Genomic DNA, 25,212 nt, shown 5'->3' on the forward strand with positions numbered 1-25,212 from the left:
AGGCGGTTCGAAATTACCCTTTCGAAGACTTTTCCCACCTCGTCGAGCAGCACAATGGGCCGGTACGCGGACGGAGAGTCCGCAGGGCGCCCTGGTTTCTTCACGAGGACCAGTTTTCCCGTCTTCCACTGAAGTGGAAACTGGCCCCTCTCCAAACATGCGCTGTAGAGACCTATTAATCGAGGCCCGAGAGCCTCCGAGGCCAGGACCCACGCCTTGCCATGCAGGCCATCGGGTCCTGGGGCGGTGTTCTTGGCGCCCATCCGGCGCACCGCCGCTCTCAGTTCTGCCTCGGTCACCTCCGGAACGATGTCGTCGTCGTCGTCGCTGTGGCCCGCATTGGGCACCGCAGGGGGCGGAGTCATGGATGGAGGGGTAAAGCCCCTCCGTAGTCGGGGGAACAAGGCGCCGACCACTTCCTCCACGACCTCTGGCCGGAGACTCTGTGTCAGTGGGGGAGCCCAAGTGCGGAGTTTATCACGCACCATCCGATAGGGGCGCCCCCACGGGTCTCTGTTCAGAGACTCCAGCATCTCCCGACGGGCTTCCTCCTTAGCCCGCCAGATCTCCGCTTTGAGGGCGGCCTTTGTCGCCTTGTATCCCTCGTACAACTCCGCCTCTCTAACCTCCGCGTCTGGAGGGAGGATACGGAGCCTGCGGTGCCTAGTGTACCGGCGGCGCGCAGCTACGCACGCACTGCGCAGAGCAGCCAGCTCTTGCGACCACCAGTACACCTGGCGTTTGCGCTGACCTGGCCGGACCCGGGGCATCGCCACGTCACATATTCTGGACATGGCGTCCTGGAGCCATCTTGCTTCCCCGTCAATGTCGGCAGGCCTGTCCGGTGGTATCACCCAGGCCTGCACGATTGCGGCTTCCAGGAAAAGCTCCCGGTCCAGCTGTCTTAGCGCCCAACGCGGGCCACATGGGGCCTGTCTGACTGGCGGGTCCGCGGACTCGGCGGAGACGTTGAACCGGATATACCGGTGGTCAGAAAACGTCTCCACCTCCTCCATAACGCGCCAGTCAACAACACGGGGTGACAGAGCGGGGCTGGCGAACGAGATATCCACCACCGACTCACCCTGCATCCGCACACACGTGGGGACAGAACCCCGGTTCAGGACGACTAGGCCTGTCTCCAGAGCCCAGTCTTCCACCATCCTACCCCGAACGTCAGTGAACCGGGAACCCCAAGCCAAGTTTTTGGCATTGAAGTCCCCGAGGACAAGTACGGGGAGGGAACGGAACCCGACGACGACGGCGACCAACTCCCTCAGGGAGTTGTGGAACTCGGCGAGAGTTCGGTTCGGAGAGAAATACACGCCCACCACAGCGATCTCTCCGAACCGTGCTGCGACACAACCCCGGCCTCTCTGAGCGTTCTCGAGAGTCGGGGTACCGGCGGCGGCCGACGAGATGATGGTCACCGAGCCGTCCAGATCCGCAACCCAGTGATCCCTGGGCGGGACAAAATACGGCTCGGAGACCACAGCAACATTGATCGACCACTGCGCTATGCTCTGGAGCAACAGGTCCTGAGCGGCGGCGCAGTGGTTGATATTCGCCTGGAGGAGGCGGAATGGATTCATTACTGGCAATCCATCACGACCTCCTCCCTGGCAGCATTACAGCCGGCGGTGGCTACGGCGGCGGTAGTAGTGGCGACCGCGGCGGCGGCGGCGGCGGCGGCGGCGGTGGAAACGACGGGGGTGGCGGAGGGCCTGCCCTTGCCCCTGGGTTTGGTAGGCGGGGAGCAGGCCTTGCTCCCGACCCGGTGATTGGCCGGCTTGCCAGCCGCTGCACATGCGTCGCAGTGCAGCGGGGCGGTGCACGTACCGGCCTTGTGACCGGGCTGACCGCAGCGGAAGCAGCGGTCGCTGCGGTCAACCTCCGAGGTGCATTTAACGCTCACATGATGGCCCACGTGGCAGCGGTAGCACCTCAGAGGCCGGACCTCGAGCAGCTTGACCTGCGCCGAGACCCAGCCCACCAGGAGCCTTTTGCCCTCCTTAATTTTTTTGGCCGCTGTGACGGGGCAGCTCACTACGACTGTGCGCAACCCCGAATTGTCCGGACGGATGGTGCTTGCCTTGACTTGTTCAGCAGGGCACCCTCCTGTCCTGGCGACAGCGGCCACCACCTCTTGTTCCGTCACGGAGTCGTCCAGGCCCATTATTCGCAGATCCAAGCATTTTGTGGGCCTGGACACGCGAACCTCGTCCGCACTAAGACACGCCCGGAGCCTTTCAGCGAGGGCGTCTGCGGACGGACCGCTAGTCGCGCCGGGGACCTCCAGTAGACGGGCTCCAGTCGCAGTTGCCTTGATTGCAAACCCGTCAGGTGCCCCGAACTCCGCGGGAGTCACCGCCCCCTTTAATTTGGCGAGGACGTCGCCATATGTAACGCCCCTTTGGACGGCATCGGGCTGTAGTGTTAGAACTACAGCCGCGGTCTTAGGGGCGCGAAGCAAGGCCGCAGCGCGCTTCTCTTTGCGCTGTTGCTGGCGCCGCTGCCGCTGCGCTTTTTTGCGGCGCTTCCTGCCTTCTTTGGCGACCCTCCTCGCGTCGCCGACTAGTTGCCACTCGCCACCACTGAGATCTCTTGCCGGCGGGACAGGCATAACTGTGACCGGGCCAACGGCCTGCTGAGCCGTTACTCCCCCTCTTCTTTTATTTCTGCGCCCTATTGGCGCATTCGGTGGTGGCTCCACCGAAACTAGTGGAGGCACCGGGGCCCTCGCAGGAGGAGCCGCTCTTGCCCTCGCCGGCGGTTGAGTGCCGCGGCCAGTCTGACCGGAAGAGGTCGAAGGCTTGGCCGCAACAGCCGCATATGACCGCGAGGCCGTCTGACTCGCTGCTAGTGGTGGACGGAGGACCTTACTTTCCAGCACGTCAAATCGCTGCCGGAAAGCAGCCATCTCCCGCCGCATCAGTCCGAGCATGTCAGACTCCGACATGGGCTGGGGTCGGCTTCCACGTGAAGCGGCGAGTTCAGCCTTGGTTGCCTGAAGCTCGGCCTCCAGAGCCGCATTAGAGGCCGACAACCGCGCCAGTTCTTGCCGCATTATGGCCAGCTCACTGTGGACTTTTTCAGCTGAGGGCACCCCGCACCGTTTAAAGACCGCTGTCATTATGGTGGTCTCCGCCGACTTCATCTGCTCGTTTCTGGCAGGCTGCGATTTCTTTGCAGCCACCCTGCGAAGCTCCTCCTTGATGGTCTGGCGGAGACCAATGGGGTCATGTTCAGCCTCTGAACCCTCGACACAAGTCACGTCCACTATGGAGGAATCTGACAGTCGGTTGGCTGTCTCGGTGCGGGCAGTGGCTGCCGACCTCTTGCAGCCCTTGCCCTTGCCCTTACCCCTTGCGGCCGTAGAGATCTTTGGGGCTGGTGCCTCCTGCGTAATGGAGGACAACGCCAGTCCCTCCTGGTCCTCCTCCAATCTGGGACGCTTAAATGACGCTCGCGTTAGGCGCTTTGACCTAACGCTCGCGTCGGATACGGGTGGGGCGTCAGACTCCGAGTCCGACGTCCTCCGATTTGGCGCTCGTATGGGGGATTCCCCATGGGCACCAGAACCACTAGGGCTCTCAAAAACGATTACTGCAGGCGAGCTGAGCTCACCTGCCCTCTCCTCATCTGGTGGTGTTGTTTTATCAGTTGACTTCATAAAGTTCCCACGAGTATGGGGGAAATATCCAGTCCACCCAGGCAGTGCCCCCTGTACCTGGGTAAGTGTATATTTGTATCCCAACTAGAGGGTCCACCGGTCCCCTAGCTGGGGGTGCGCTCGCGACTGACACTACTCCTCAGCCACGCATACCCTCGCCACGCACCAGAACTTGGTATTGGAGGAATTTTTTATAGAGGTTATCTTCCTCGCGGTCCGGGCGACCAAGCCAAGACCCTCGTCCCGTTCAGAGTCATAAAACATGACCATGACATCTTCCCGGATTACGATATCAACGGTTGCAGTCAGGAACAACTTGTGCCCCGATGCTGCTCGTTGGCAGGGTGAGTGCACAACGAGCACCGTCCTTGCCTCTCCGCCACGCTCTCTGCTAAGTCAGAGAGACGGGTGGAATGACGCCCCCTCGGAGGCGCAGGCCATGTGTCATCACAAAGCCCGCCGCCCCCAGAACCCATCTCGGGTTCTTCCGCCCCGTCCAAAAGTTCGCTACAGGCAATAGCCACTCCAACCCTATCACCCCCGTTAGGGGGCTATTACCTGTACCCAGGGTGCACCACGGGGAGGTCTTTTGGCACCGCACCCCAAGTAAATCGCATGGAAACGAGATTGTCTGCACTTCACTTAAATGTACTTACTTAGTTGTTATTGTTCTGTTTTATGTCTCTGTTTACTTTTAAGCGATGTTCCGTGTAGTTTGGAAAACTGCTTTTGATATTTTAAAGGGTTATGATTACCGAAAAGTCAAAGTCAAATTATTTATTCCAATGAAACCATAAATAGGTACTTTAGAAATGTCAAAAAATAGTAATCCGTCAGACAATGAAGCTAGGTGCTTCTTCCAAAGCTTCGAAGGGAAAATAACGAGCGAGAAACTCCATTCGTTACTGTTTTAAATTTTTAAATCAAAATTTTAAAAGTGTTGTTTTAATTTTGAACTGTTGTATTTCTAACAACTGGATTCCCTATCTTCGCTGTTTTCTTTGCCTTCCTATGAGTGAGTATGAATGTAAACTCCTAATTAGTTATCTTATCACCATTCTTTAGTATTTTCTTCTTCAAATAATGTCCTAAAGACCACCAAACGCTTTTTAAAACATCGACTTAACCATATAAACGTTCGGTTATCTAAGTAAAGCAGGTAAACCTATGAACATTAATCTGAAACCTAGGTAAGAAACCTTCCAAAACTAGGTGCACCTATTCATAAAGCTAGACATAAGTCACCATCATTAGGTGCGGTAGCTCCATTGTCTTTGACAGTGAGCTTCAAACAAAACTCCTTTGTTCTGCCGAGCCACAGCCAACGCGATATACAAATATATTCAGATAAAATAAAAGAACATCAGCTTTTGTTGGAGTTACGTACGTTTTTTGATAAAGAATTTTGGCACTAGTTTTGTTTTATAGGAGTTCTCTGAAAAAATAATAACATCGGAAATTCCAAAACGTATTTTTCACCTTCAACGGAAATATTTTTTTATGACAGATAGCAATGAAAAGTGTAATTGTGGAGAAGACTGGGAAAATATTATTTAAAAGTTAATAAAATACATTTTAATCGCCTTAACTGCACGGTTGTGAAATGTCACTGCACTCGCAACGCGTCACGGGTTCTATTCCTACACGGAACAACTCTGTATGATCCACAAATTATTGTCTCGAGTCTGGGTGTAACGTGCATGTGAAATTGTATGTTTGTAACCGCATTCACAAAAAACCTAATGTTCTATATTAACGTTTCTTAAAAACCAAAAAAAAACTAAGACTTCATAATTCAATTCAAAAACTTATTAACACATCGAATACCTTAACGTAGATCCATACGAGATACAATGTATTTTCTAATAGATACAAAAGGTTGAATAAAAACTATCATCAACCTTTGAAATAAGCCATCCACCACAAATAACCACTACTAGTCCATTTCCAAACCGAAATACTAAAACTGTTCCCAAATATTATCTAGTAAACATTTCAAGCCATTTGTATAGAATATTCGTTTGTTATTTTGCATTTCATTGTGTACCGAATAGGCTCGTAAAAGGCATAAAATTCAGATTATGACATTTAGCCTGTATGTACGATATTGGAGGCACTAACAGTATTTTGGTGGAGCTCGCTTTTCATGGCATGATAGCTTTTATTCTGTGTACTGAATATATTGATCAACTAAAATTCAGCGTTGTTTGTACAAGGATATCCATAATAGTTTAGAGGAATTTTAAAAGTAACAATGTGTGGATCGCGTAAGTATGTAGGGAGATCTTAAGGGTTCCTTTCCTCCAGTGATGTGCTATGCTACGTTGCTGTGGACTCAGCTAACCTATGTTTTTTATTTGGAAAGATGCATGTAATGGATGTCTTCCCTACTATTGATACATCGTATACTCGAACTGCGCATCTTCCTTGCACTTCATGAAAACTGTCAAATAGTTTCTCAGCTTAGCTTTTTCGTAGTAACATCTTCGTAGCATAACAACATAGCACTTCTCTGTAGAAAAACACCCTAAAATCAGTCATTGATCTTTTATATTTTAGAGCCAACATGACGTTATTTGTACTTTACGTCACGTTCACACAAAAAAGCTCTTTACAAAAACCACCAACAACTTTCATTCGCTCTCTATTTCTACACAAACCACAAACACTTCGACTTATCCTTAATTTCTAACACAAACTCGATACTTTATTAACTTTAGTCAGCGAACTTTATTTATTTACCTTCATTGTTCAAAAATAAACCTCGATAAATAACTGAGCAAACATTTCTGCTAATACTCGGATCAACACATTGCCTGGCTACTCTCGCATCGAAATAACTTACTATGTTTATAACAAAATCCCCTTTGTATAAAGAAAATTCCATTGTTTTATACGAAAGATTAATTAGAACAATACTTCGATAATTGGTACATTCACCCTGGAACAAAACCTCGTAATTAATTTTAAAGGGACAGTTTTGCAATGACAAATGATGTTGTGGGACAATTGGCCTTTGATAGTGATGTCCCCCAAGTCAAGGTTTTCCGGTTGACAGAACCTCTGCCTGGCAAACTCTTCAATAACTCGAAACGTAGGATTGTTGTCTGTTTGTATCGGAATTCGAATGGAGTCCTCTTTGTTGTCATTCGTCATTATTTACAAAAAAAAATAGGGAATTCATTTTGAATTTTGGTGCTTTTCCGTCATTTGAGTGAATGATGGTTTTACACAATCTTTTTACGTTTCTTTTATGAAAATCACTGCTGGGTAAAAAAAAAATCTTGGTAACAATAACTTTCATTAACCCTAGAGTAGTCACGCCTTTTGATTGTGAAACGCGAGTGATCGAGTGGATTGAGCATTTGGCTGTCCGTACTAAAACATTAGTTTTTTTTGTTAAGTTAAATTAATGAAAAACCATTGGGAAAATGCTCATAGCGCGAGCACTCTAGGGTTAAACTACGTTTAAAAAAAATCACTTCAACCTCCTTTTTTTCTTGCCGTTTTTTGATCTTAAACCTGTCTTTGATTGTAACAAATACCTTTTCGAAAACTGTACCAAAAGCAATCCGGCGAATCTCAAGATAATCGCGGAAAAACATACATACATACATGTCAAACTGAGAAACTCCTTCGTTCTTTTTTTGAAGTCGGTTAAAAAGTGCCACTGCACGCTCCTAAAAATAGAACAGGCATATGATTCTAGTTAATATGCTACGTTAATATGCAGCAAGCCACAATCACATTTATAAATAGACTGATCATGAATTCTGCAACAAAACAATGGCAGGATTTAATGACTAGTAATCCTCAAACATGCATGCGAGTGAATTCATTGAAAAGGCATTGTCGGACGCCGCGTTTGGATCGAGCGGTGACAATCATTGACATCCCAATTTGACAATCTGACGTCAGCGCTGTGATAGTTTGAATATTGTATTGGTCTATAAATATAGCAGTGATTGATTGGCACCTAAACCACTAAACATTGTATGATTGTCGCATACTTTTTTTTAATAACTATCGTGAGACATACTAAACTAACAACAAAAAATCACGGTTTACTCACGTAAATTAACGGAAAAAAATTCTACTACTTTTGAGTCACAGAGTAGAACTCTACCTGTTTATCATGGCGACTGCGTCTGCGCACTCTGCTCATGAGAGTCCATCTTTGACTCGAAACTAGTAGAGCTTTTTTCCATTAATTTACGTGAGTAAACCGTGATTTTTAGTAAATTTTCCTATACTATCCTGTGGTGTCCTGAAGTATGATCATTTTGGCACTACTTTTACTCATAACTTAGATGTTGTAAGAGCCAGCTAAGGGTTTATACACAGACAGAGACTATGTAACAACGTTGATAGCTTCACAGAGTGAAGCTATCAACGCAAAGTATGACTTTTGATATAAAGTATTTATAGAAGAAACTGAACCATATTTTTCTACAAAAGTACACATTTACATACACATATATTGTTTGCCTTTATAAAAGGTTCCAGAATTAATTCAAAGGGCCAGAATTCTCGCGAATGCCACAAAATTCATTGAGCGCGTGATCATCAAGTGTCGGAGTTAAAATGGCGAGCAATTCGACTGTGACGTCACAATGTGGTATCAACGGATTTTATTAAAATGGCTGCCATGTTGTTTAAATACACGTTATTAAATATGAACACTGGTATAAGCTTTTAATTATTCTGTACGATAGATAAGGGTTGATTAACTTTGTGTCTAGATATTTTGTAATAACAGCTTATAACCATGTATAATTTTGTCGCTTAATTATTATGTGTGATGAGGATAATGTGACATAGAGGTTCAAGATAATAGTATCTTTGAAACTGTCATTATGAAAGCGGCATTTTATAGCAAAAACCTGTGTTGAATATGTATTTTGATTTTTTTTTAAAGGTTCCGCCCTTTTAAATCATCATATCAACCGTCCACTGCTGAACATAGGCCTTCCCCAATGACTTCCAAATAGACCGGTTGAAAGCGACCAGCATCCAGCGGCTCTCTGCCACCTTAATAAGGCTCTGCCTTAGAAACTTTGCCTAGTACCAAACTTGTTCATTGAAAAGTAGTGTCTAAATATCGGAAATAAGGTCTATAATGGAGTGGGTAAGAAACAAAACTGATGTCCTCTCAGAGATTTAGAAGCTAGTATCAAAAGTTAATCCTGTAAGGTATCATTACATCAATCTCGCGAGAAGACTTAATGAACAAACCTCACCAAATAACAATAATGACTTGTTAGACTTTCGTCTTAACTCAAACACACTTACACACGGTCTCATGACAAAAATATCCACTAATCGTAATAAAACCTCCATGGAACGTGTGTGTGTCATGGCTTCTTATTTACCCTCTTTCTCACATGCCTTTAATCTTTCCCCCGAAGCTAGAAGCACGAGTCGACCTTATTATATGTAGTAATCTACTTTGCCAAACTCTTTGTTTCATTATACGATATTCTCTGTGTGATAACTTAGAAGAAAATATGATTTTTCCACGTCCTCAAGTGGTTTCTTTAGACATTCTCGACTTTCTGTTTGATTAAAGACTTGGGTTAGGACGAAATGAAGGGTGACATTGGGTGAGAAGATGTACATTGCATATAAATTCGTGGAATTAAGTCTAAAAATACAACGGAGGCTCCAGCTTCAAAATTCGGTGTTTAGAATGGAGGCTAAAGTCAAAACCACATTACGTCTTTGAATTATGAAATATCGAAATTGCAGTCTTATATTACACGTTTATTATAGTCTTAGTCCAGTCAATTTAGGAATTCACCTCGGAATTCGAGATACCCAGCTGTAAGTCTGTAAATACTTGTATATTGACACTCTAATAGTTGTCTCAAAACCAACATATGGTACGGTGTAAGCAACACTTAAAATTCAGGGTCAAAGGGCCCAAAAATCGTTTTTTTAAAATTTTTTCGAAATATCTCTTTTCCTATGGGTTTTTGGTAGTTGTATTCAATAGCAATATTGTGAAATACAAAAATTTCTACAACTTTTGTCTACATTTTTTTTACGGTGAACCGTTTTCGAGATAGAGGGCGGAGAGCGCGCGGTCACTGCATCTCTTCAAAAAGTGATTTTTTTCGTCTAACTTATCCGTGATGGTTGTCTATGGATAGGACATTAAAAAATACGTCATGGTTCCTAAAACCAATTTTCGTCAAAATCAATCGTTTGACAGATAGACGCTTCCAAAGTGGAAAAATTAGGTCTATCGAATGTGTCCTGCCCTCTAACTTTTAAAATAAGTGAGTAAGAAAACTAAAAAAAATATATGCTGTAGATTTTAATAGAAACTTTCAACGAAAATTGGTTTGAATGAGATATCATAATTAGTTTTTAAGAATTGATTAAAAGAATTGAGAAAGTGGAAAATTAAGTGTGTTTTTTTTTAAGGTGCTCGCGCGCGTCTTTATGTATCAATTCTTAAAAACTATTTATTATATCTCGTTCAAACCAATTTTCGTTGAAAGTTTCCATTAAAATCTACAGCATATATTTTTTTAGTTTTCTTACTCACTTATTTTATAAGTTAGAGGGCAGGACACATTCGATAGACCTCATTTTTCCACTTTGGAAGCGTCTATCTTTCAAACGATTGATTTTGACGAAAAATGGTTTTAGGAACCATGACGTATTTTTTAATGTTCTATCCATAGACAACAATCACGGATAGGTTAGACGAAAAAAAAATTTTTTGAAGAGATGCAGTGACCGCGCGCTCTCCGCCCTCTATCTCGAAAACGGTTCACCGTATAAAAAAAAGTTTAGACAAAAGTTGTAGAATATTTTGTATTTCACAATATTGCTATTGAATATAACTTCCAAAAACCCATAGGAAATGAGATATTTCGAAAAAACCGCAAAAAAACGATTTTTGGGCCCTTTGACCCTGAATTTTAAGGGTTGCTTACGGGGTGGTTTTTAGTCAGTAAGAGTCTGACACCCTACCATATGTAGGTTTTGAGATAAGTTTTAGGGGGTCAATATACAAGTATATACAAAATTACAGCTGGGTATCTCGCATTCCGAGATTCTTACCTAATTTTGCCTTATTTGACTGGACTATCTTAGACAGAAAATAAAACGAATAACAAAATATTATTTTAACATGAACCTGACTAATTACAAACCAGCAACAATTTTAAAGCTTGAACAAAACGACTCAACGTCAAACTTTAATTTGGCCAGGATTCGTCCAATTACCTAGCACCACACAGGCAAAAACCTCCACCAAAACAAAACGCTAACGAGTCTTGTTACAAACTCATAATTCAATTGAACAAATTAATAAAATTTTATTCTTATTCATTCACTCATTCCGCGTTGCTGAGTCCATTATTTCGTCGAAATTTCAGCCCCCCACCGCCCTCGTGAACGAAATGGAGCGATTAGGGGTGGTTTCTACCCCCTACACCACGTTTGAATGATCAAGTAGTTGTGGAGTGTGACAGGTTGTTAACTCGTCATGTTTTGAGTGTAAAAGTGATTTAACACACGATTTAAGCCACGCGAAGAGGTTGGCGTTCATGGGTTAGGTTTTAAATAGACAAATGAACATTGATAGAATAGACAAATTAAGATGTAGAAAAATAACCTGAGGTATTTGCTAACGGACATCTACAACCTTCAAGGCTATTCCTTTTGTAAATTGTGTGTCATGAATAAACTTTTTTCAATTCAATTTTTCATTTTTAAAAGGCTGACAAAATATTTTTCTGATTACAACAATACATTTAAACAGAACTCATAATCAACATTAAACTATCATATGAAACGCTCACAAAATATAAACAAAAACAAACACAAAATATGTTATTATACAACTGTTGAAACCGCAGGACAAAGGGTCATACGATATCGTATTTAACCCCCTCTCAGCTTAGGGGGTGAGTTGGACCCCGACGTTGCCCAGGTGGCTTTGCATCAAGTGTTAACACAACAAGAGTATTAAATTCACGTATCATATTAGAGGAGATAATTGGAACTGTTGTTATGAACTGGTGTCTAGAGGATAGACTAATACTTTTTAAATTACACCAGCTAGCTCTTAGTTTTTGGACAATTCATATTATAGACTGATATTTATTAAATGATGCGCTGCCTCGTAATTTTTGGACAATTCCTGAATATGACTGACGGTTCGTGCGGTGCCTGGACGACAGGTTGCCGCGCGGGTTCGATTCCCACTCGGAACAAATCTTTGTGTGTTCCACTAATTCATGTGTATGTGAAAATATATATTTATAAACGCACTTACGACACAGAAGAAAATCTAAAAATGGGGGAAATTGTCTTTAAAAAAAATATTTTGCTTTGACTTAATCAATGATTTAATTAAACATCTTCCAAAACAAACTCAACTTCTACCAAATTTTTCGTCACTGTCAAGTGTTTAATTGAAATTCACAAAATATATGTGCAACTCGTATACCTGCTACCCTGTCTCTGTCTGCCTTTGCTCATTAAATATTCAGTAATCCCAAGTTTGTTGTGTCTATCCATTCACATGTTTAAGTGCTAATAATGGCACACGCTTAAGTGGCAGCGAGTTTATTAAAAAATCAGGGCCTATCGTCTGACAGTTATTTTGGATCAGTGTGCAGTACCATGCATATTTTAGAATTTACTAAAGGGTTGAAGTTAAATAAAGAAAAGGATTCAAACTATTTAAAAAATAAAGATCTCGGTATTGATCACTAGCTTGTGCCCGTAGTTTCACTCGCGTCCCCGTAGGATAAAAAAGTAGCCTATGTGTTATTTAAGACCACCATCTATCCCTGTTCCAAGTTTCATCCCTATTTTTTCAGCCGTTTCACCTGATTAAGTGACAAACAAACAATCGCACAAACTTTCGCATTTATAATATTAGTAAGATAAGTAAGAATAAAAAGAAACGCACTTTTGTTAGGTTTGCAAGTTTATAGAGCGTTTCTATAATTTTACTATGAACCTAAATTCGACTTTGTACCTATAACACCATCGTAATGTATGTTATTTAATCAAAAACAAATCACAACTGTTTCTGAACACACTTTCAAAGTACAGACTCGTTTACTTTTTTTGAATGCCCAACAAGAGGGACACGTGTCCGCTATATCATGATGACAATTCTTCTTCATCAAAGTAATACCCATCCAGTTGTCAGCTATCAGATTAGTCGGCTGCACGCACGAGCCTCCATGTCATGCATAATTAACAGCATATGCAAACGCTGCATGATTTAATGAAGATTTGTGGCCTGTAACCGTGTATTCGAATATACGGTTATTAATTATGATTGCGGTTTATTTCGCTATTTGCACCAAATTTTAGAGGCAGTGATATCGTGTTGGGAAACCACGAAACACAAGTGTGTTTGTTGTTTCGATGTGGGATTTGGTAGCATGTGGCGATATATGTAGTTAGACTGTATTTTTTATTTTTATTTTCCCACACTAGGTTAAGACTCCTGTGTCGGGGGTGCGTTTACAAACATACAAGTTCATACACGTGGCACCCAGACCCGAAACAACAATTTGTGGATCACACAAAGAGTTACTCCGTGCGGGAATCGCACCCGCTACACGTTACGCGGCAGCCGGCTGCCCAAGCAAGACGCCAATCGTGCAGTAATTACTGCTATGATAAGACCATGGATCATTAGTTAAAATAGGATAATTTATTAACATATTTCTCAGTAATCCCACATCCAAAATAATAAAAGAAAGCATCAATCAATCGCCAACCTTGCAGTCATATCTTTATATTTTTCTATCTAATGGCTTCCTGTAACGTTGGTTCGGTCTCGATTCACCTTAGGTAAATTAGTGTAATCAAAACACTCTACACATTAATTTAAACTATTAGAAAACATTCCAATATTAGTTATTTAGTTTCAGTTACGTTAGTTAGGTGAAAATATGGATCCTGTTAGTATTCATCAAAGTTTATCTTGCGTTTGCTCGCTCAAAGGTAAATTGGTCTCGAACTAAATGCACATCGGAACTCGGATATATATGCTCTTATGTAGCTTGTAGGATTACCATGGAATGCATTCCTAGCGAGGTTTTCATTAGTTAAAAATTACAATTTGCTCAGCTCAGTGTTAAAGTCAAAGCATTTATCATTAATTAAGCATTTTTGAAACGTTAAATTGAAATGTCAGCCAGGCTGTTTGTCAGTGAAGCTATTTGCTCATTCGAAAGTGTAGCTTTAATATAATAAAATAACCTATCTTAATCCAAATCCAAAATCTATTGGTTCTGTCGAAAATTTCTCAGCAGTAGCACGGAGTCTGGAATTGTGTCCAGTATATGACAATAGGCTCACCCCCTATTACATGTGACTTATAACACAAATGGTGAAAAGTAGGTGTCATTAGTCATTACTAATGACACCCAATTTTCACCATTTGTACTGCATCATACTAAGGAGTATGTCATTAGAACTACTGCTCCGGGGATAAAAGGCGTGATGATACGATAAGATTCAATCAATAACATAGATTTGGCATCCCTACATCCCATGTCACATTAGTTTTCTAACCTACCCCTGTGTAATGTAACTGTGACGCGGTAATTAGTCAGTTTTCCAACAGTTTCTCTATGTCCCCTGTGTAATAACCCAAAGAACTTTATGCGATAGGTACACGGAAATAGAGTGCATATTTGGATATTGTTACTGAAACTAACAAGGGTATTGTAATGAAATGTTCAGTGTGCTTATCCAAAAATCGAAGAACAATAAAAATATTTAAGTAACAGTCACAAACAATTGTGTTTAGAATTTTTTTCTTTGGAAATTTAGGGCAGTGGTAACAAGTGAATATCTAGTATTAAATAACTCTTGAATCCAATTCTGATCGATCGTCATTGATATTGTGAAAGTTCGTGCACCTAGCGCCAATTGCATTCGTATTGCGTGGAAATTGCATAAACCAAATGGTATTGAGTTTGGCTTTATATTCCGTATCTGAATGCTATTTTAACAGCTACGATTGGTGTTGTTTAGTTTTAACATTAAATCAATATTTATTGAGATTTTATTGGATTGAAATTGCATTGACACTGAGATTGGTTTCAAGAGTACCTTGTGCCTTGATTCATATTACAGTAACCACTATTAAGTCTGATTTCAAATAGGTAAGAACATCATATCGTACTTAGTTATCAATTAATTATTAAATTACCTGTGAGTGTGAAAGCCAGTATTACCGTCAAGAATAATAAAACTACATAATACATACAAAAATATGACTTAAGTTGCAGTAAAGAAAATTCAAAATGTATTACTCCACGCTGTTTTCTACCTCAGAGAATCATCCATCTTCCAGTCCTCTACAATATTATTGAAGCACTATCTCAAAAGGCACTAAAGTACAGCTCCTAACCTAAGTCTAGGTTTCCTAGCCAGTTTATCTGCATCGCCAGAGCATGCATAATTAAGTTGGCGGGAATTTGGCTCCTGATTTACAAGCCCTGGCTTTAGATTTATACCTAGACTGAGATAAGATATTGGGACGGAAATTAGAATTAGATTTTTGAAGTGTTCTTTATAGGCTTAATCTTAACTTTAGCTTTATAGACCAAAACAAAATAGAAACTTAATCTAGCTGATTGGAATGATAGGATCAGTTCTTGGATTATGAACGTGTTATTGGACATACCAAAATCCAGCAGTAGGTGGAAACAGGTCGATGACAATGACAACAATACCTAATTAATATTTTTGTTATTGTCTATAAATTTTACCGCCCTACTCAAAGTTATTTAAGTCTTTGACTGCCAATAGAAAACTGTTGAAGGCAAATCCTCCACTAACGTCGGTCACCGGTGACCACCACGGCGGCATTCAATGTGTTAATCTGAGCGTGGGACCACATGAAAAATCTAATACAAATAATGATACCTCACCTAATAAGAATGATGTAAAAGTAGACCTTAAAAAGGTTGGGAACCCCTGCTTTAGAAAGCATGCCATAATCTTTGGGAACACCTGCTTCATCTCCACGCTTGCAGCATATATTTATCCATTCGTCTTACAATAATAGAACCTATCCACCTCGTCTGCTTTTAAGCTATCTGAATTGAAAATGAAGTTTCCTTTGTTTGCCGACATAGGCTACAGAACACACTTAGTATGCAAACTGTATGAAATAAGGCACACATGAGAGAGTAGTGTTCGAACAAACGAGAACGTTTTACTCAGAGATATAAGGAGATAACAAGAACCATCTTGCTAGCAGACGCGTCTTAAAGAAGACAGGGAAATAATGCAGTGTGCTTAATATAGAAAACGTTTTCGTAATGAGACTTTAATATTGGGTTTATAGTTCGCTGCCAAATGGTATATTATCGGTGATTTGGTCACCAAAAATTCGAATTTGTGGAAAGTTTTTATAATAACTATAGTAAGAAATACTAAATTAACTAAAAATCACGTAAATTAAGAAAAGGTTTACGCTGAGCACGCTGCTCATGATGAAGAATCCCTCTGGTAGGCGAAACTAGTGGAGCTTTTCTCCATTAATTTACGCGAGTAAATCGTGATTTTAGTAAATTTGTGGAAAGTTATAGAATTTCGACAATCCGGACATCGAAGGCAATATATGGCCTGATAATTTAGATAATAATTAGCTGTCACATATGAGTATTAATAGATCTATTCTATAAAAACATTTTCAATTTACCTTCCTTGATTTCTTTGACTATTTTATTATGAGAAAGTTCTTAGTACTGCAAAGATTACAGTGTCCACGCAAATATTCAGACTTGGTATTGGTCTCGATTTGGAATGCAAGATCTGGGAACGCAAACATTCTGTGGCTACACTTGATTTATTAAAGCTCTGAGAAATGGTCGAACTATCTGTGTAGGTCACTGGCATATCTGCTAGTTGTTAGTTTTGCCTTGTATAGGATCTATCCTTAGAATATCAGAAGATATATTATTTAAAGCAATTTACACCTTAAGGCCTTTTTTTTGAGGGGGAAAATCATCTTCCGCCTTGGGAGAGGCGGGAGGGAGTGTCAGACTCTTACTGACTAAAAACCACCCCGTTCCTTCTCCTGCTTTGAGCCGGAGCCCCGGTAACCTTTTACGTTGTCCGCAGCTCCGGACATCTTAAGACCTTGGAATTTTGGTCACATTATGTTTAACCTAAACCATAAATGTAATTCATAGTAATACATGTTACACTTACTATTATATACAGTATACAGTGGCATTACGTGCAATAATGTTCACCTCCGCCTGCCCCTTCGGGGATTAAAGGCGTGAGGATATTTATGCATGTACTTACTATTATTTTCTTCCTGTATCCAAGAAAAACAGTTCATTATTACTCTGTAAGGTCAACCGTTACATAACAGAGAAAGATTTGATAAATAATACCACAATATTGCGTCACCACAACATAATTAGTTCCGTACATTAAACCTATTTCTCACTTTCCTCTTTACATACGAAAATGCACGCAACACATGTCGAGTCTCAGGACGGCAACCTAACAGCGCAAGATAATGATTCCATTACCTACACTTTAGGATAAATGGACGCTGTACCAACTTAATAATGTAAAGTGCTCCAGAGATGTTGAGTGATAAGGCTCTGCCAACGGTAAATAGGCTGAGCAAGGTCTTAGGATGTGATAGACTAAAGAGAATTTAATTATTTTTGTCCTGGCTTCATGAAAAAACATTCACAATGACAACGGGAGAGAGATTCGGTGAATTTGCAAAGGATTTAGACGATGAACGTCTAAATTAAATCTTCAGACTGTCACATTAATCAAGTACGGTACTAGTAATCCTGAATGACATTTCTGCGTAATCTTAAGAAAAATCCTAAGCAAAAAGTATATGAATCCTAACAAACCTACAAACATATTTAATGTAGCTAATTACAATATATTAACTAACACATTATTTACAACTTAAAAAATAGGAATAAAAACTAACTAAGAATAAAAACTAAAACTAACTAGCTAATTACTATAAAAAATTTGTCTGTCTGTACAGAAACACTGTGGCGAACTACCGGAATGATACCATCTACCATCTATTGTAAGATACCTACATTGACAAAATAAGTAATATTTGTATTTTGTATTTAACAATTAAACGTAATACATGACTCTTATTGAACATTGATATAGGGAACTATTTACTAGTATTTATCCCTCACTTCCATTATCCATAGCAATTTTCACAGCGCAAATTTCCGACACCGTCGCCGGCAGATTAATTGATAACTGCTAATTATGCACACCCGAAACCCGAGACTCATCGCTTCGCACCAACAAAATCCGCTGCAAAAACTTCGCAGTAGGTTTAATTAAACTTTTCCGACTAATTAACGAAACACAACTTTTGTTTTTACTTGAAAACGAATAAAAACTCTTCTTTGACGTTGCGTAGATAATTCTAGGTACGTTTAAGTTGTACCAGGATTACATAAAATAGTAGTGACTGTTCCCATGTTTAGGAAGAAAGTCTTGGAATTCCTTGATGAAACATTAGAGTGGTGTTCAATACTCTTGTTTTCCTGGTACTTTTTAAAGATTTTCTAGTATCTTAACGTAGTGGAAATGCATAGTTTAACCTCTGCGCTTTATACAAACAAAAAACAGCACTACAAAGTGCTAGTTTTTTGTTTTAATGTCATCGTAAATGCGCTTGTTCTAAAGTTTTGCTTTCTATAATTTCAGATTTTGTTTGCAAAACTCTGAGTTAACTTTATTATTAAGCTTGGTTCTGCGGTCCATCTCTTTGTTTTAAGTTGTTCCATCGTTTGAAAATGAAGATACTTTAAATGTTTGTTAAATCTTCTCTCGTGGCCCCACAAAATCAGCAACAAAAAGCGCCCAATTTATTTTAAGACGATACACGTCCCGTCCCTCTGTATCTAAAAATATATAAACAACCTTGACAGTACCTACACATTTAGGTAAATCTAACAATTGATGATTTTTTGATACGCTCGTCCATCATTCGGCTCGCCTTTAAAAATAGCCATGCAGGGCTTTTTACCGTACCGTACATTAATACCGCCTACCCTATAGACAGTGAACCTTCAATTAATCAACTTCAGACCCTGGACTGAGGCAGCCCTGATAGAGGCAGACAGGTGATATTATTCAAAGGTTATAAGACCAAATTCCACATAATTTGTCAAGCTTACCAAAGGCTATGTGTACACAATACAGAATATCTAAACGTAGTTATTTATCTTTTTATCCATATGGTAATTTTATTTGTTCCGTTTTATAGAAACCTTTATATTCTTTTTCAATAAAAAAATATATTATGCAATTTCTTGCCCTTCATGCGTGTAAAATCTTTCGTAAATATGTCTTGGTGACGTATCATTTCAACTGTGCTTAACTAGAACTTCTACCAACCATCTTCATCACACCCTGAAGCCAAATCTAAGCTTTGTATAGAAAGGAGAGCGAAGTTAAATTGGTGTTACCATAATTAAGAATGAACTCATGAGCCTCGACTTGCCAGGGTTAGGGACGAAACAGTAATAGCTTCTGAATGTCCCATTTGCAGCGTATTTGCGAGTTTCTCCAAGTTTCGAAGGAACTTTACTCCCTTAACGTAATCAACTGTTGATGAGTTTGGGGATATAAAGCCAAATGATTTATACTTTGTCATTTTATTTGGTATTTCCTTCATTTATTTGAAGAAGTACAAAATTATAACTCAATGTTGCGATTTCGATCCCGAGAGAAAGTATCAGTAGACTATTCGAATTTGAAATGCTCAGGTTGTGTTTGATTTGATTTGATAAATTGCTTATCAAATCATTGCCGTACTTAATATTATACTATAGTATTATAGTAGTAGTGTGAAAGTTTGTTTGTTTGGATGTCTATCCGTCAATCACTTTGAAACTACTGAAAACTACAGATGTGAGTATTAAAATATTAACCAGCTAAATGAAATAACCTACCGTACTTACTTATAACATTAATCCGTTGAAGTAAAGTGAAACGTAAAAAAAACTTATACAGTTATTTTGTTTACACAACTTTAAACATTTTCACAACAGAAATATGAAGTTTTTAGCAAAAGTAATAAACCTTATTATAGTATTCGAGAAAAGTTTGCCGCAGACAAATTAATTTAAATGTATGAGGAGCATGTTCAGAATACTTGAATAGAATGGAAAGCAGTTTCGTGCGACTGTAGAAATAATATATTATGTCTGTAATCTGAAATAAAATAATATATATTCGAACTGTGGCATTGTAATTATAGTCACGTAGGAAAACTACAGATAAGAAGAAAAATGTGCAGTGATTCGGTTTGCCAAGTATGAAGTAGTACAGAATACTAGTAGTAGCAACTGCGACTAACCACACAGTAACATGAGCTAAAATGTGTAAATGTATAGTTGTATTTAATGCAAACAAAGGTAGAATATAGCGATTCCGGTTTAAGAGCATGTCAGTTTAAAGTTCCTAATGAATAACTCTAATTTCTCTAAAATTAATAAGGTTCAACGTCATACGTATATCGTTAGATAGCATAGACACATTTATATTATACCTTTAATACGAAACTACATTGTAATCGAGCTTCGCTCTCAATCTGGCACAGCCCTCATGATGGTTTTCCACCAGAGATGTGCTATGTAGCTATGCTACGAAGGTGTAATAGCTAAGCTGTGAAACTATGTGACCTTTTCCACTGATACTAAGCTATGTAGCTGTGCGAGGAAGATGCGTGGCTCGAGTATGCAATGTATCGATAGTAGGAAAGTCATCCATAACACACATCCATAGCACGCATCTTCCCTTATAAAAACATAGCTTAGCTGAGTCAGTTTCTGTCCGTTTGGTGAAAGCCAACGCATTCACAGCAACGTAGCATAGCTCACCTTTGGTGGAAAAGCACCCTTAGCCTCATATGATGCGCACATTATGTCAAAACGTTCAGCGAATGAGTGAATGAATGAAAGCTTTGTCTCGCGAACAATACGCGACTAATGTAACGAAAGTAATGGCCGGTATTGTTCTGAGTGAATGATAAATAAGTTTTGTGTAAAGTATGAGTGTTACATTATGTATGATTGATATCATTTTAACCGGAGCGTTTTTGTGGTACGAGAGAAACAATAGATCGTGTGTTTTTTTGGAGTATCTGTTTATAATTGCAAGCAATTTATTACACGTAGAGGTATATGAAACAATATGGTAACCGCCATATTGTTAAGCTATTCAAATCAGAATGAAGAAATCAGAAATGTAGAAGGCCAAACGAATTAGTTTGCAATAAATTGACTATATTATAACTAACACATTTCAAAATTGTAATTATAAATGATCTATTATAATCTACATTATATGTATACTTTGCTTTTACCACGGAATTCTGTAAAAAATAAATATTTACTTGCTACTTTCGCACGGTGTCATCCGCTTATTTTTATTAATTAAATAAAAATATATCTGCTTAACTTCTAAACTATTGATCTTAGCGTGATATGTTCTAGCCTATAACCTTCCTCAATAAATGGAGTATCCAACAGAACAATATTTTTATAATTTTACACACACTCAACACACTCTTAAACTTTATATAATATTAGTATAAAAGTATAACATATAAGAAATAAATATTAAGATTTCTAATTATCGTTCTCTTTTCTATTCCAGATTATTCGAAGAAAACGAAGACTTACTGCATTTATTCGAGAAATTTGGTGAACTGAAGACGGCTGAGGCGCAGATGAGCTCTGAGGAGTTGGCAGAACACGCCACGAAAGTGATGCACACCTTGGACGAAGGGATCAAGGGTCTGGGAGACATTGATGCATTCTTTGCATACATTAGACACGTAGGAGCTACACACCATCAGGTGCCTGGATTCAAAGCTGAAAACTTTTGGGTAAGTTGGGTATAAAATAGCAACTCTTTATGTGATCCAGAAATTGTTGCTTCGGGTCTGGGTGTCATGTGTGTGTGAATGTGTATGTTTGTAAACGCATCCACGACAAAGGAGAAAATCCAAGTGTGGGGCAACGCTTTAAAAAAAAAGAAAAAATCTTTTATTTCTTTGTATTTTTTTTTATTTATACCTTTATAAAATAACAATATCGAAGTCCAAAAAAATACTATAGACAATAGACTGATATATAAAATATAACTTATTAATGTAAATGAAATGCCTCGGTAACACAATTTTACGGCGCGTGGCGTCGTGTTACGCTGCTCTATCCGAAGTTACGGACTGCCTAGCGGGTTTACCGGGGCTCCGGCTCGAAAACCAGGATTAGAAACGGAGTGGTTTTCAGTCAGTAAGAGTCTGACACTCCCTCTCAAGGTGAAAGAAGTCATACATTGGATGGTTTTCCCCCCTTAAAAAAAAAGGCGTCACGCAGCCTGCCTCGAAAACGTCGATGTAATGTACTTAAATACTACTTACCTAATTCTAATTAAAATTTTCTCTATAATTATGTATTACATGACAAAATCTCGTTGATTGAGCTGTCTTGACAAAGGAGAACCAGTCTTAATTGCCGAGAGGGCCAAAATAATTACCATGATTTTCAATTTGCAACATTTTCTCTCTCACGAGGATAAACCATCGTATTTTTATTGTTATAATAATCAGAAATAGCAATTCTTCGAAGTATATTAATTAACGAGGTCAGAACGGTTAACTGCTCCGACATAATCGAAGGATGTACCGGCTCTTTTATTTTAGCCTACAGGTAGACCATGCTCTAATCTAATTAAGCCATTGATTTATATTTATACTTACTTCGAAGCTACCTGTAATAAAGTATATCAAAATAAGCTATTTTTCATAATAATGTGGCCTAATAATCGTCCCGCGTTTTATTCCCTGTCCATTATACGTTGTGTACACTTACTTTTCACCATTAATTGTGTTATTAGTCCCATGTTATAGGGAGTGAGCCTATAGCCATGTACTGGGCAAAATACCAGACTCTGTGCACAAGTACTGCTGTAAAATTTTTCGAAGAACCGAAAAATATAGACTCATAACCCAATTAGTCAAACGGTGGGTATTACATTTAATAAGAAAAAGTTAATCAAAACTTTACTAACCAAAGATAATCGAGTCACATAATCTGATGCATTTTCATTCTTTAGCACCAAAAATATGACTTTAAAATCTAAAACGAAATATAAAGTACAAAATAAAACAAACATAAATGAAATATTCAACTGAACACACAATTTCGGCTACAAAATTTAAGATTTATTGGAAGGAAATTTTTATGCAATTCGAACATGGCTCGCTGCCAAGCCTCGAGGTAAAGGAGCATGAACGTTAAGCATCTCATAATTCCGGGCGAAAGGTTAGCTGAAAGCTCCTGAAACGTTCATAACAGTCGCGTCTTCATTCGCCAGGTTTCAGTAAAAAATGCAATATCGTCTTGCTTGTGTGTTTTTTATGGCACTGAGGGATATTGGGAATCGTACGTGTTGGATACACCCTGTGTATTACAGGTTGTGTTTATTGATCAAATCAGTTGATAAATATGTAAAGTGTTCTAAAATAATTTACCACGGCTTTAATGGAAGGTAGTGTGGTATTTGAAGATTACAATAGTGAAGAAATTTCGTAAAACCCGGACCAGTTAATTCAATTTGAAAATATAAAGAAGTTAAATAAACATTGACTTTACTCTGCATAAAGTGATTGACAAATACGCACGATGCGTCGCTTAGTTAAACAATTGATAGCAATTATTTTCATTGACAGAGAAAGTAAAAGAGATAACTCTTTCATAACAAAGCCATACATAGATTTTTTATTACTCATAATCAGTATATTTACTATTGTAGTCTTAAACACAACACTTCCACCTATTAAAGCCGTGGCAGATACTTTTAAAGCTCCTTTTATAACTTTTCTACTTGCAATAAGCGATGTACGAATACGTGTAGATAATGCCGAACGTTCTAACTGTTGAGTGAATTGTGTACACATCCATTTGTCACACATCACTTTTAATAAAGTCATCCTTACTTACTAAGAAGAACTATTTATACACCTCTACTCCAACAGTCCATTACATAAGAAAAAATACCTACAAACATAAACAAGAAATATTGCAGAAAACTTAATTAAAACTAGACACAGCTTGTTTAAACAAAAATATTAATTAACTGGAAGTAAACGAGCGAGTGTTTCAATACAGAGACAAGAGTTACAAGTATAATACTTTAAGCGAAGGAACTGAGAAGAAATAATTGGAAAAGAACGGTGGAACGGTCTTGAGGGTGCTTTTCCACCAGAGATGTTGTTATGCTGCGAGGATGTAATAGCTAAGCTGTCAAGCTTTGATACGGTTTCAACTGATGCTAAGCTATGCAGCGGTGCTATGAAGATGTGCCGCCGCAATGTAAATGCACGAGAAAGATGTCCAACTAAAGTATGCGATGTATCGATATTAGTTAAACCACCCATAACACACATCCATAGCACGCATCAATAACAATCATCCATAGCACACATCCATAGCATACATCTTTCCATATCAAAAAAACATCTTAATTGAACCTGTTTTCACCAATGCTAAGCTATGTGTACCGTAATAAATATGATTGGTGGAAGCCAAACGCATCCACAACAACGTAGCATAGCACATCGCTGGTGGAAAAGCACCCTGAAACTCTTACTTTGACGATGCACTTACTGAGTCCACTGGGGAATAACAATTTAAATTACAAAAGAGGCTCGCTACCTATCGAGTGCCAATTACAGAAATTGTATACTGTGTTTGTTTGTTTTAAAAGGTATTGATGTACGGAGAAGGAAAACATTGTTGGATAAGAATTGAGTTACAGTGTTAAGATACTGATTGTGTTACAATTATACGATTCATTTATTACAAATTGTAATTTACAACTAAAAGGCATCAAATATTTTAAATGAAACTTAAATAAACATTTAAATTACATAAACACCTTAGCACTTAAGACTTCCGGATCTGCGGACAACGTAATAAGTTATTGAGGTTCCGACTTAAAGCAGAAGAAGGAATGCGGTAGGTTTTAGTCAGTAAGAGTCTGTCACTCCCTCTTGCCTAACCCAAAGCGAGAGAAGTCATTAGATGACTTTACTACTTTCCTAAAAAACCTACCCGACCTATAAATCATAACCCGAAATTTAATCCGATAATATCAAGTTTTGAGCATGGACTAAAGACCAATACAGTAACTATAAACAATAGACGATAATATACACCAAAATGCTTAAGTTTTCAAGAAGACCTATATACAAAGAGTTGGTACATAATACAAAGTGCTTACCAAGTTTAGCACGAGCCGCGCAAGACTTCGGATTGAAGAACAATATCATTTGTAAAGTTTCTCTTCTTTGCCGTAATATGTCTTGTTAGTTTTGTTGTTCGACCATTAAACTTATGTTTCCTTTTAATAGAAAATCTGTTTCGTTTAAGTAATATCAGAAGTGGGTAAACGAGTTTATTGTTTTTGTTGTTTTATAGATATACTGCTGCATTCAGAGACATTTAAAG

General features: G+C 39.5%; 1 protein-coding gene across 2 annotated transcripts in view; it reads left to right on the forward strand.

Moving 5' to 3' along the window:
* Positions 1 to 25,212, forward strand: part of LOC118267538 (neuroglobin) — a 52,548-nt gene that overhangs the window by 18,417 nt on the left and 8,919 nt on the right. For both annotated transcript variants that reach the window (XM_035581593.2, XM_050694136.1), the window contains exon 3: positions 21,353 to 21,584. In XM_035581593.2, the coding sequence (XP_035437486.1) occupies positions 21,353 to 21,584 (232 nt within the window). The remainder of the gene's footprint in view (positions 1 to 21,352; positions 21,585 to 25,212) is intronic.

This window comes from Spodoptera frugiperda, chromosome 6 (assembly GCF_023101765.2).
Source record: "Spodoptera frugiperda isolate SF20-4 chromosome 6, AGI-APGP_CSIRO_Sfru_2.0, whole genome shotgun sequence".
NCBI lineage: Eukaryota > Metazoa > Arthropoda > Insecta > Lepidoptera > Noctuidae > Spodoptera > Spodoptera frugiperda.